At 35.0% G+C, this 12,500-nt stretch overlaps 1 protein-coding gene across 3 annotated transcripts in view; it reads right to left on the reverse strand.

The window, feature by feature from the left end:
* LOC125032944 (protein RRP5 homolog) overlaps positions 1–10,848 on the reverse strand; it is an 11,054-nt gene extending 206 nt beyond the window's left edge. Inside the window, exons 1-15 of one of the 3 annotated variants that reach the window (XM_047624349.1) lie at positions 10,773–10,848; positions 8,450–8,513; positions 8,077–8,193; positions 7,820–7,957; positions 7,565–7,696; positions 7,096–7,227; positions 6,842–6,973; positions 6,040–6,171; positions 5,579–5,686; positions 3,893–4,996; positions 3,554–3,751; positions 2,757–2,987; positions 1,741–1,894; positions 1,309–1,474; positions 1–986 (exon numbers count right to left, since the gene is read on the reverse strand). The exon at positions 1–986 is cut by the window's left edge and continues 206 nt beyond it. In XM_047624349.1, the coding sequence (XP_047480305.1) occupies positions 821–986; positions 1,309–1,474; positions 1,741–1,894; positions 2,757–2,987; positions 3,554–3,751; positions 3,893–4,996; positions 5,579–5,686; positions 6,040–6,171; positions 6,842–6,973; positions 7,096–7,227; positions 7,565–7,696; positions 7,820–7,957; positions 8,077–8,193; positions 8,450–8,485 (2,946 nt within the window). In that variant the 5' untranslated portion in view covers positions 8,486–8,513; positions 10,773–10,848 and the 3' untranslated portion in view covers positions 1–820. The remainder of the gene's footprint in view (positions 987–1,308; positions 1,475–1,740; positions 1,895–2,756; positions 2,988–3,553; positions 3,752–3,892; positions 4,997–5,578; positions 5,687–6,039; positions 6,172–6,841; positions 6,974–7,095; positions 7,228–7,564; positions 7,697–7,819; positions 7,958–8,076; positions 8,194–8,449; positions 8,514–10,772) is intronic. The other 2 variants (XM_047624350.1, XM_047624351.1) reach the window with 2 other exon arrangements.
* Between the last annotated feature and the right edge of the window lie 1,652 nt (positions 10,849–12,500).

The raw sequence follows: 12,500 nt of genomic DNA on the forward strand, positions 1-12,500 counted from the left end.
AAAACAACTTTTAAATGGATATATATCAAATTTTGAATGTCTACTTTGAAATACAAAGTACAATTAATTATTTCATATCACAAGGACACAATATACATGCACTTACAAAATGTTTAAATATATACAACAGAACTGCAATACTGTACATACAATCTTAAAAGACATTTTTTTGTACTACTGCCTTCCTCTTACCCCAAAATACTGATAAATAAGCAAATAAATATATAAACAAATTCTAATAAATAATAATAATACAAAATTGCACATAAATTTACTCTTGTAAGTATACTGTGAACTTTATTTGTACATGGATATCTCCACAAGTGCCAACAAAGAGCCAATTAGTCAGCCTATGAGAACTCAGCTACTTACTATCTTCCCTTAGGCTTGCCAAAAAAAAAAATATATAATTTTTTTTTTCATAATGTTATTAACAATACTAATGGCAATAAAAGATAAAAAAAAAAAAAAGAAACCTTAAAAAAAACAAGAAAGTGGGTAAACAGGTGATCTAGGTAAATAATTGACTCCTTGGTAATTAAACACTTGTGGGGCCATCTACATTTTAATGACAATAATAATAATAATAATAATAATAATAATAATAATAATAATAATAAAAAATAATAGTAATAATAAAAATAATAGAATAATAATAATCATAATAATATCAATAACAATCACATTCATATTTATAATGATAGTTGTAACAATGATAATGATAATGGTAATGATGATGATGATGATGATAATATGATGATGATGATAACAAAAAATCTCAAATCACATATTAATCTACTTTCATATATCATTTCCTCTGTTACTCCTTGCTAATTGCAGCAGCCACAAAGTCTTCCACCTGCTTCTTCACAGCCTGGACTCTCTGAGGTGTTCCATGAGTCTTCTCGAAGTCCAGGAACTTCTTGAAGATCCCGCGCATCTTGCGGATCTTGAGCTTCAGGCCTGTCATGCGTTCCAGGACCGTCCTGAAGATGGAATCAGGGTATTAATTTGTAGGAGGAAGGAGGAGTGTCTTTGTACACATACACATATTTACGTGTATGTGTATGCATATTTATGTGTGTGTATGTATGTGTCAGTGTATGTATGTGTAAGTTTATATATATATATATGTATATGAGTGTATACATGTGTGTCTATGTATATGAGTGTATACATGTGTGTATATATATGTGTATGTGTATGCATATGTATATGTATATATGTATATGAAGATATGCATACAGACAGATATATCACCCTATTTTTACAAAAAAAAAAAAAAAAAAAATAAGAGAAATATGTTACCTTGCCCCTTCTATATCTCCGTTCTTGGTCAACAGATCCACATAGACACTCCAAATGTCGATACGTTTGGGATAGTTGCTGAGCAGACTCTCGAACATGGTCCTGCCCCTCTCTGCCTCTCCAAACCTGAATTCAAGCTGCCCAAAGCGGTTGATGAGCTCTACATCTGATATGGCACGTGGAAAAAAAAAAGAAGAAATTATTAATTTCTTCTCACTAGGTGCATTAGGAGCTAAAAGAAATAAAAATAATGTCATTAAGAACTTGCCTATGGTCTGATACAAAAAAAATTAAACTACTTTTAGAAGCATAATTTGATCTTTCATACTGCTCTTTTATTTTTTTTTTTTCCTTTTTTATCTTTCCTTACTAGGACCAGTCCATTTCCCTCTCCCACACACAGTGAAAAGAAAACACAATAATCAGACTCACGATGCTTCTTGTCCAAGGCGATCAGTGCTCTATCCATATACTTTCTGGCTTCATCAAACTTTTTATTTCTATAGAAGAAAATCCCTGCTTTAATCCATACATCCAGCACTTGGCCAAACTTCTTGGTCATAATGTAGTAGATGTTGGAGGCATCCTGTGAATGGGAGTAAAAAAGATCATACATTAGGTCACACAAACTTTTTCAAGATAAAGGGAATGCTGTAACTTACAAGACATTTTTGAGAATTGAGAAATTAATAGAAGAATTGAGACACATTTTTTGGCTGACAAATGGGGTGGGGGATTCATTTTATAACCCATAATGCCAAGTAAAGAAAGGGTACAAATCAGAGAAAAACGGGTAAAGAAATTAAGGTTCGTACACTGTAGAAATGATAAAACTGAGTCAGGGAAAAGAAATGAGAAGATTTATTAATGACTGGAAAAGTACTGAAAAAGTATCAGCAAATCTAACCCAGACTAAATTGCAACATTACATGCAAAAATCAATAAATTAATGAATAAAGTTGTTTCTCTGGTGAGCTGGAATAAAACTATTACACCAAAATCAAATGAGACATATTTCTTATACATTTAAAAATAACAAAAATACTTAATGCTTTACTATATTTGTCATACTCAGAGAATACATTAGGATATTACAGGAGAAAAAAAAGAAGGAAAAAGGAAATATACAAATTATAAAATAAAATAAAATGCACATGAATCACGATCACTCCAACAAATTTAGAAAAGGTATGAATAAGAATGAATGTTTACAGTGCAAGAGATATTCTTGACTGGTTTCAATTAAATATTCGCCAGAAATACACGGATGTATTTCTGACAAATATTTAATTGAAATGGTCAAATACATTTCTAGCACTGTGATGATATTCATTCTCACTCATACCTTTTCTATGTTAAACACAAAATTAAATCAATACAAATATAAAAGCATGCTTATTATAAATATATGAATTGAACAAAACAAGCCATAAAACTAACCACCATACCTTAATTTTATCATTCTCAGCATAGACCATAGCCATGGCAAGGTGCACCTGTTGCTCGTCATTTGTGGCCAAAGCCTCACGATACGACGCCTGAACTGTCTCTGCCGTCCCATAGAGCACCTCAAGTCTCAGAATCACTGTCCAGATATTAAGTCTCTCTTGCTCCTCGCGCATGTTGATCACCTGCAGTGCACGCCTGGCAACTGCCTTCGCCTTCTCCATCTCTGCGCTCTAGGGGTCATGTGAAATGATGAGTGAGTGCAGCATGTATATGAGCTTACCACAACTAATAGATACTAAAGACTGTTAATGCATTAACCAAAAAAAAAAAAAAAAAAAATTACAGCTATCCATTTCTCCTATTGCTTATCTAGCATTTCATCCATCTCTCTACCCATTTACTTATAAATTATCTATCTATGAAGTTATTTATAGATCCATCTTTCCTTCCCTAAAACACTGGTATTGACCTATTGTTGTGTCAGCAATGTTGATGGCTGAGTTTAGGACCCAACTACAGCTGTCAATGGGTGGCTGAGAGTTAGACTTCCATGGTGCACTTGATGACACAAGAAAGTTATGCATTTGCCATGCCTTTGCAGAATTAATGGCCTTGAAATGTTGGCTGAAATCTCTGTCTACATTTTTTTTTTAATAAATGAAATTACTACAGCACTAGACCACACAAACAGCTGCTTGATTGTAGCAAGTAGTCACTGTCCAAGCTGTAATGTAAATGACCCAGTGGCACAAGGTATAATACTAATATCATAATAATAACATAATTGAGGCCTCACCTCCAGATGGAAGCTAATGAACTGAATCCAAACTGCTGAGGAGTTTGGACTTGTCTGCAAGAGCTCCTCATAGTCCATGGCAGTTTGTGGCAGTCGATCCTTATCCAGCCTTGCACGTTCGAGCTCATGCAGTCGCTGTTCCTCCTGCTTGGCCATGGCCTCACGCTCTGCCTTTGTCATCTTCTTGGTTTTCTTCTTCTGTGAAGATAATAAAGGTATACATTACCTGACAAACAAAAAAATGTGCAAATATGGTCTAGATCATCAACAGCATGCACTGTAATGAAACAATATATACACTTTCTTGCATATAAGAAATCAAATCCAAAGTGAACTAACTTTTGCTTCATCCTCCTCTTCCTCTTCACTCTCACTGGACTGCTCCTTGTCCGCAAGAGAGTCTGGGACATCCCATACAAAGCCAGTCCCTACAGAGAGGCATGGCTTCTTGCTCGTCAGTCCAGCATCACTTTCCAAATTTGCATCTTTTACTTCTTCATCCTCCACATTCTTTTCTCTGCCTTTCTTATCTTTCTTCTTCTTTTTCTTTTCTTTTCCCTCTTCCTTCTCGGTGGTCTCTGTGTCTATACTACATTCCACTTCTTTCTTTCGTTTCTTTCCTTTTTTTTTATCAGTTTCCTCTCCCCTCTCTGCAGTGTCATTCACATCCTCAACAATGTGATCTGGTTCCTCTATCTCTACCTTGCCTTTCTTTTTCTTCTTCTTTTTCTTTTCTGTTCCCTCATCCTTCTCTGTGGTCTCTGTGTCTATATTACATTCCTCTTCCTTTTTACGTTTCATTCCTTTTTGCTTCTCAGTTTCCTCTATCTTCTTTGTTTGGTCAATGGTTTCTGCTTTCTTTTTGGTTTCTTCATTTTCACCAATGGTCTCCCCTTCCTCATCTTCAGTCTCTTCCTCAGCATTAACCAAGTCTTTGTCAATACGTAGAGTTAGTGTCATCTTCTCTGTCGCTGGGTTCACCTTAGTGATACAGAACTTGACAACCTGACCTATTGTGAAAATTGTATCCAGACTTGTCTCCTTTTCTGATGTGGCTAGGCTCTTGGGTACAAAACCTTTCACATTATTATACATAGCCACAAGCAGTCCTGATGAGATGATTTTCACAATGTACCCCTCTGACACAGTGCCTACCAGATCAGAGTCATATTCAGAGATAACCGGAAACGGTGAGTTGACCAGATGCTTCTTACTTGTGAGCTTGATAATCTTCCTCTCCGGCATCACATGCAACACTCTGCAGTCCAAAACTAAGCCACGGCGATACTTCTTCTCTGGGTTCTTTAACTGTTTATCTAACATCAGGTAATCAATGTGGCCAGAAACCGTCTTGCTGAGGGCCACTAGTACCCCACGGTCTTTGCAGCACTTTACAGTTGCTTGCAGTTTTGCACCTGCTTCTACCTCTTCATAGCTTAACTTCTGTAAAGCAGGAAAGGAATGGAAATATGTCAGCTTCAGATTTGAAATCATAGGCTTTACTTTAATTTTTAAAAAATTAGTGACATTATCTTTCAAAAAGTAATCCCTGATGTCCAATACACCTCAACTGAACGTATGGGTAACTAAATCTGTCAGTTGAGTTACTTGGATAGTGTTCCATTCATGCTGAATTGTAACCAGGAAAATAGCACAAGGAACCAGGAAAAGCTGATGTTCCATCCAAGTAACTTATCTGACAGATTAAGCTACCTATATGTTCAGTTCATCCTGATTACCTGCCCTTCTATGATATTCTTCATAAATAATGGTATCTAAGTACACAGTGCACATCAAGTTTCCCTTAACTTCCTACTTTTCTTTTATATATATAAACAACATCATACATTCTCAGAAATTAAGACCACTTTAGCTGTTAACTATAATTATCAGTTTTAAAATAAGAATAAAAATCTGTCTAGCTATCATGCAAACAACTTTACAATCTATCCACACTTATGTACATAACAATGCCAAAATACATCAGTTAATCATACATTTTACAGAACAAAAGAACAACCTTACCTCTTGCATAGGTTTGGATTTTTTTTTAGGTTTCTTCAACCCGAGTTTTGCCTTGCCATTCATGAGCTTTTCCTTCTTGCCTCCGCTCTTCTCACTGGATGGGCTAACCTGTGGTTAAATATACATGTTCAGAGATCTCTAAATATATTTTCTTCACAGCATCAACTTGCTGGATCCAGGTAAGTTGTTGACTACATGTAGACCAAAATCTAGCTTTCCTTGATAGGCGAATCTCCTTGGTGTGTACCTTGTAAAATCTGTTAGCCAAGCATGGCCAATGGATGGTACATTCCATCCTTATTTAGAGGAAATAATACAAGAGCCAATTTTTTCACGTCATGAAGGTCACATCCCCCAGACCCTATGGGTTTAAAAACCTTAGTCACTCTCTACTTACTATAAAACAATCTTCAAATAAACCAATTAACAATAAACTTAATAAAAGAAAAGTATGGCCTTACCTCAGACACCAAAGGAACCTGTTCATCTGGTACCTTTTCGCATTCTTCACTAGATTTCTCTGAGCCAAGTTCCTCTTCGCCACTCTTGGGCTTTTTCTTCTTGCCCTTGTTTTTCTGAACAGATGGTTTTACCTGTGGTTACATATTCAAAATCAGAGACCTCTAGATATTAGATCATCATTTACTTACAGACAAAATCTTCAAATACATCAACTACCTTTCTTAACCCAATGCATGACGTGTACGTACGTGCTATGCCCACTGCGAGTCACTTGTTTGATTGACATATGTATGTATATACAAACATATATATAAATATATATATATGTATATATATAAATATATATATGTATATATATAAATACATATTAATAAATATATATATATAAATATATATATACATACACTTATATTTACACACACACACACACACACACACACACACACACACACACACACACACACACACACACACACACACAAATTGCCTCATGACGCCCTTCATATATTACAGTCTTTCCTCAGACACCGAAGGAACCTGTTCGTCTGGTACCTTTTCACACACACACACATATATATATAAATTCCCTCATGATGCCCTTGATAATGGGTTGACATAGTCATAGAATATTTTTTTTATGTGTTTACATACACAAAAAAGAAAGAGGTGTGGATGAGACCATAACAGAGGGAATACAAACCTTATATGAAAAGAACAATTTTATATTCTCCATGAAAACAAAAAAATATTTATCAGCTTTTTTAGTTAACCGGACTAGGGCAAGGGATGCAACAGCCTTACCTCAGATTCCACTGGAACATGTTCATCTAATCCATTTTGTTGCTCTTCATTAGGTTCCTCCAAGTCAGGGTCCTCCTTGCTACTCTTGGGCTTTTTCTTCTTGCCTTTGCTTTTCTTAACCGATGGTTTTACCTGTGGTTAAATTAGACATGATCTGAGACCTCAAGAGATACACCTCTTGCTACATACATGTACAACAATATTCAGCTATATCAACGGACCATAAACTTATCAAAACAGAAGAACAGCCTTACCTCAGACACTGAAGGAACCTGTTCATCTGGTGCCTTTTCGTGATCTTCGCTAGGTTTCTCTGAGCCAAGTTCCGTCTTGCCGCCCTTGAGCTTTTTCTTCTTGCCTTTACTTTTCTTAACAGATGGTTTTACCTGTGGTTAAATAAACATGATCTGAGACCAATTGACAATACAATATCTCCCTACTTACATAAAGAACAACCCTTAATTATATAAACTAATAATTAATTTAACACAATGACAACAGATTTATGTTCTGTACCCTGTAGTATTTTCCCTACTAAAAAATTATAACTTTGATTGTCTTTCCAATTTTTTTCTTTAAAGTATATTAAATGAACTTTATATATATATATATATATATATATATATATATATATATATATACATATATATATGAAACAATAAGTTATCTGAAATCATTATCTTTTTAGGGTATAATGACTTCAAAACAAAAGAATGGCCTTACCTCAGACACCAAAGGAATCTGTTCATCTGGTACATTCTGGTGTTCTTCAATAGGTTTCTCTGAACCAGGATCCTTCTTGCCACTCTTGAGCTTTTTCTTCTTGCCTTTGCTTTTCTTAACCGATGGTTTTACCTGTGGTTAAAGAGACGTGATCTGAGACCTCAAAAGATTACACCTCTTGCTACTTACATGTATAACAATTTTCAGTTATATCATATTAACCATAAACTTCTAGTAATAAAAGAACAGCCTTACCTCAGGTTCCAAAGGAGCATGTTCATCTGGTACCTTTTCATGTTTTTCACTAGGTTTCTCCGAGCCAAATTCCTTCTTGCCACCCTTGCGTTTTTTCTTCTTGCCTACATTTTCTTTGACAGGTGAATTAACCTGCACCTGAAATAGACATGATCAGACAAAAATTACACATTACAACCTCTCTTTATCTACATATGCAATAATCCTCAACTAATCCAACTTTCAATCAACTTAATAAAAGGAAAGAACAGCTTTACCTCAGGAACATCTGGTATATTTTGCGGTTCTTCTGTCGGATTCTTAATGCCAACTTTCCCTTTGCCATTCTTGAGTTTTTTCTTCTTGCCTTTGCTTTTTTCAGGGGATGGTTTTACCTGTAGTTGAATATGTGTTATCATAAACCTCTAGACATCTTTTGTTTACACTATTAAACCAAGGGTTTGTAAGACTTTTCCTCCTCATCAAATAATTTATGCAACAAAATGGAAAAAGAAAGTACAAAAATAATAACATCAAATTCTCCATCTAGCTTGAATTTTCATTATAAGTAATATAATTTTACTTTCAATGTATTACATATATATAATGTGTACATTAAATACTTAACCATGAGGAAGATGACCAACTTACTGGGAATAAATCTTGCTCTTTCACCGAGATCCCCATCTTGTGGTAAATCTAAGAATCTTTAGTGCTGAAATAGAAAATAAAAATCAGTTCTCTCTCTCTCTCTCTCTCTCTCTCTCTCTCTCTCTCTCTCTCTCTCTCTCTCTCTCTCTCTCTCTCTCTCTCTCTCTCTCTCTCTCTCTCTCTCTCTCTCTCTCTTTTTTAACTTTTAAAACCAAACTTAAAGCTATGAATGTTGAAGGTCAAAGAAATCAAACATTAAGGACCACACTAATGAATTGCAAATTCACAATATCACTTATCTTGATAATACAAGAACAAATAAATTACAATTGTAAATTTATCCAGTTATCATTTTAATATGAGTCTGCTACCTTCTTATGGTAACACACACACACACACACACACACACACACACACACACACACACACACACACACACACACACACACACACACACACACACACACACACACACACACACACACACACACACACACACACACACACAAAGACACACACAGACACACACAGACACACACAGACACACACAGACACACACACACACACACACACACACACACACACACACACACACACACACACACACACACACACACACACACACACACACACACACACACACAGACACACACACACACACACACACACAGACGCGCGCACACACACACACACACACACACACACACACACACACACACACACACACACACACACACACACACACACACACACACACACACACACAAAAAAAAAAAAACACACACACACACAAAAAAAAAAAAAAAAAAACACACACACACACACAGGTGTGCGTATACATACATATATACATACATATATTTTCATATATGTATATTTATATATATACATATATATATACATATATACATATATGCATATATGCATATATGCATATATGCATATATGTATATATGCATATATGCATATATGTATATATGCATATATGCATATATGCATATATGCATATATGCATATATGCATATATGCATATGCATATGCATATATATATATATATATATATATATATATATATATATATATATATATATGTATATATATATATATGTATATATATATATGTATATATGAATATGTATATAAGAATATGTGTATATATATGGATGGATAGATAGATGGAAGGATGGAAGGATAGAGGGATGGATAGATAGAAAGATAGTATAGATGGACATACAGATAAAGAGATTTGTATCTAAAAATTAAAAAATCAAGTGACAGTGGAAGGCACCTCTTAGTTTAATGAAACTATCCAGACCGGTACTAGATCAAAAAGTATGGTCGATTCACGCCTACCGGAATATACAAGGTACAAGGGGAGGGCAATGCAATCTCACTATTGTAAAGGTGTGTGACTAAAGAAAAACTACAGGATGCTTATACTGTACAACTTTTACTTCACAATCTCCTTGGAACTCATAATGTTATTAGATATTTGAAGTGATAATGTAACTATGTTTTCTTTGCAACAGGAATAAATGCTGGAATCATGTGGACAATGATGAAAGCTATCGGAAAAGTATCAAGGCCATAATCCCTGTTAAGCATCATGGTATCTGTTACTGAGAATGACGCAACCTCTAGAGAAGTACCATGACTAGGGTATCATGCGAAGACAAAATCCAATCCTACCCTTTCCTACCTTCTATTTATTCCCTAGACGGCCCTGCCCCCTCCCCCTCCCCCTCCCCCCTCTCTCTATAAGCAATTCCTGCCAACTTGTAGAAAAATACATTAAGAACTCCAGCTGTGTGAGGGTGTTGTCTCCAAGGTGACATGCAGAGAATTTTTTTTTTTGTCATTTCTCAGTAAAAATGAGGTCGCTGAAGATGAACCTGGATGGTATATTACTCTATTTCTCTTGCTCTATAATATGGCAGTGTCCATTTCCCTCTCATCTTTGTGCAAATTTACCAAGTTTACCCCAAATTTGACGGACTGAGATGTAGGCCTGATTTTTGGGCAGATTAACAGCGCTACATTTCTCAACGCTGTTTCGACATGAATTACAAAATATTCATTTCATCGTCGAGAACATCTTTTCTACGTTCCTCAAGGCATTAACAATTAGTGCATGCATAATCAGCCGAAATTAATCACAAACACGTGGATTTAAATGACAAGCTACTCTATAATAAACATCAAAAGCCTACTTAACAATTACAGAGATTACAAAACTAAAATGAACAAGACTTCCGCATCCACATCCCTTCCACGCCAGAAACCACAAGTATATAATTCACGCAGAAAGAACACGAAATATAACCTTTCTTCCCCGAGCGGCGTGGGACAGTCTCGTCGCCACACGCTGCGATGTGAACTACGAGCCTAAGTGTATTTTCTGCGTTTATCTTTTTTTTTTTTTTTTTTTTTTTTTTTTTGTAATTTATTCATGTCGTTCAGGTATACAGTTGATAAAGATGTGTGATTTTGTAGAATTATTGATTATCATTTTATTCTTTTTATCTTTCCAGGTGGCTAGGAAGATAAATATTGGCGATAGGTGGGTTTATTCAACTGCGTCTAAGAAAAGGGTTTAAGTTCGTAATTCATATTTGGGTCTGATTCGCGTCAGAGACATGTGGCGCAGAGCGCGAGTTTTGAATTGCATGTTGTACTCGCTATCAGCTTGATGGTGTAATTGTGTGTGTGCGTGCATGTGCGTGACTGTGTTATTTGTGCATGTACATGTTTTTATAGATATGTGCTTAATAAGTGTGCAGCTGTGAATATATGCACATACAAGTGTTTTTTTTTTGTTTTTTTTTGCATAAGGCAAATTCTACTTTTTTGTCCATATTGCAAGGGATGAATGTGCTTCTTATACCACAGCCTCTTTAAAGATAAAAAATCAGATGAAATCTTAAATTGGCTGTTCCTACCCTATTCACTTCCATTCCTATCTTATCTATAAGTATTTGCATTATATCTTATTTTGGCAACTGGTTGGTTCTGTACCTTCCTGATTAAACTTTAAAAAATCTATTACATAGAGAAACTTGTATGTTCCCTGCTCACATGCATTTAGCATTAGTGAACCTTGCTACTGTCCTACTTAACCTTTCAACTGCTTTTCACATCAGTTACAGGAACATAAGTTTTAATTTATTCTTTATAAATTTAGCACTATATTGGTAAATTTCTTTTAACATTTTGTCCTAGCTCTAATGTAATTAATTTTTCTACTTTTTTAGAAAGGTATATATGAATATGATTTTGCAAGGCAAGTTATTTCCACTCCATTATTTTTTTATTTGACCAAATATTTTTTTGGGCAAGTGAATTTATTCACATTAATTAATGCCTTAACATATTTAATAACAAAATACATTAGTTTTCCTCAGGAAACCTTGAGAACCAAGAAAATTCAACTGGAAATGCTATTTAAACTATGATCATACACTGCTGACTAATGTTTACTTTTTAATATATATATATACCTAATTAACCCACCCACCCCCGGTTTAAGTAGTAACCACTGTAGTTTGTGAATTTTGTTGGATACAGATGGCTCAACACCTGTTCAGTCCCCAAGTAGTCAGTCAGTAAGCCTGCACCAGATTTCCCAATTTCTTTAATTTATACTGTTATTATTATTATTACTGACATGCTGATGAAAATATTACTAACAAGACCAACAATAAAAATAATAAAATAGTAAAAGAGCAACTTTCCCAAAATCAAGGAAAAGGGTAAACAGGTGAGATATGCAAGATTAATAATTGACGCTTTGTATTTGGGTAAAGACAATAATTTATTTTTCTATTTATTGAACATTTTAAGCCACATCAACATCTAAGGTCATTAGCAGCGTATACAAAATATGGTGAGAGGGTGGGGCTTGGGAGTGAAGCTCCCTAGGATAAGGATATTTTTTGGTTTAGTAAGGCAATGTTTGTGGATTTCCAGAATGGTCAATGGTCAAAACAAACAAATGTTCCAGACAAAGGTACACAGCATTACCATAAAGTATTGTGGCAAAAAGGGTAATTAT

Source organism: Penaeus chinensis, chromosome 15, assembly GCF_019202785.1.
Source record: "Penaeus chinensis breed Huanghai No. 1 chromosome 15, ASM1920278v2, whole genome shotgun sequence".
Taxonomy (NCBI): domain Eukaryota; kingdom Metazoa; phylum Arthropoda; class Malacostraca; order Decapoda; family Penaeidae; genus Penaeus; species Penaeus chinensis.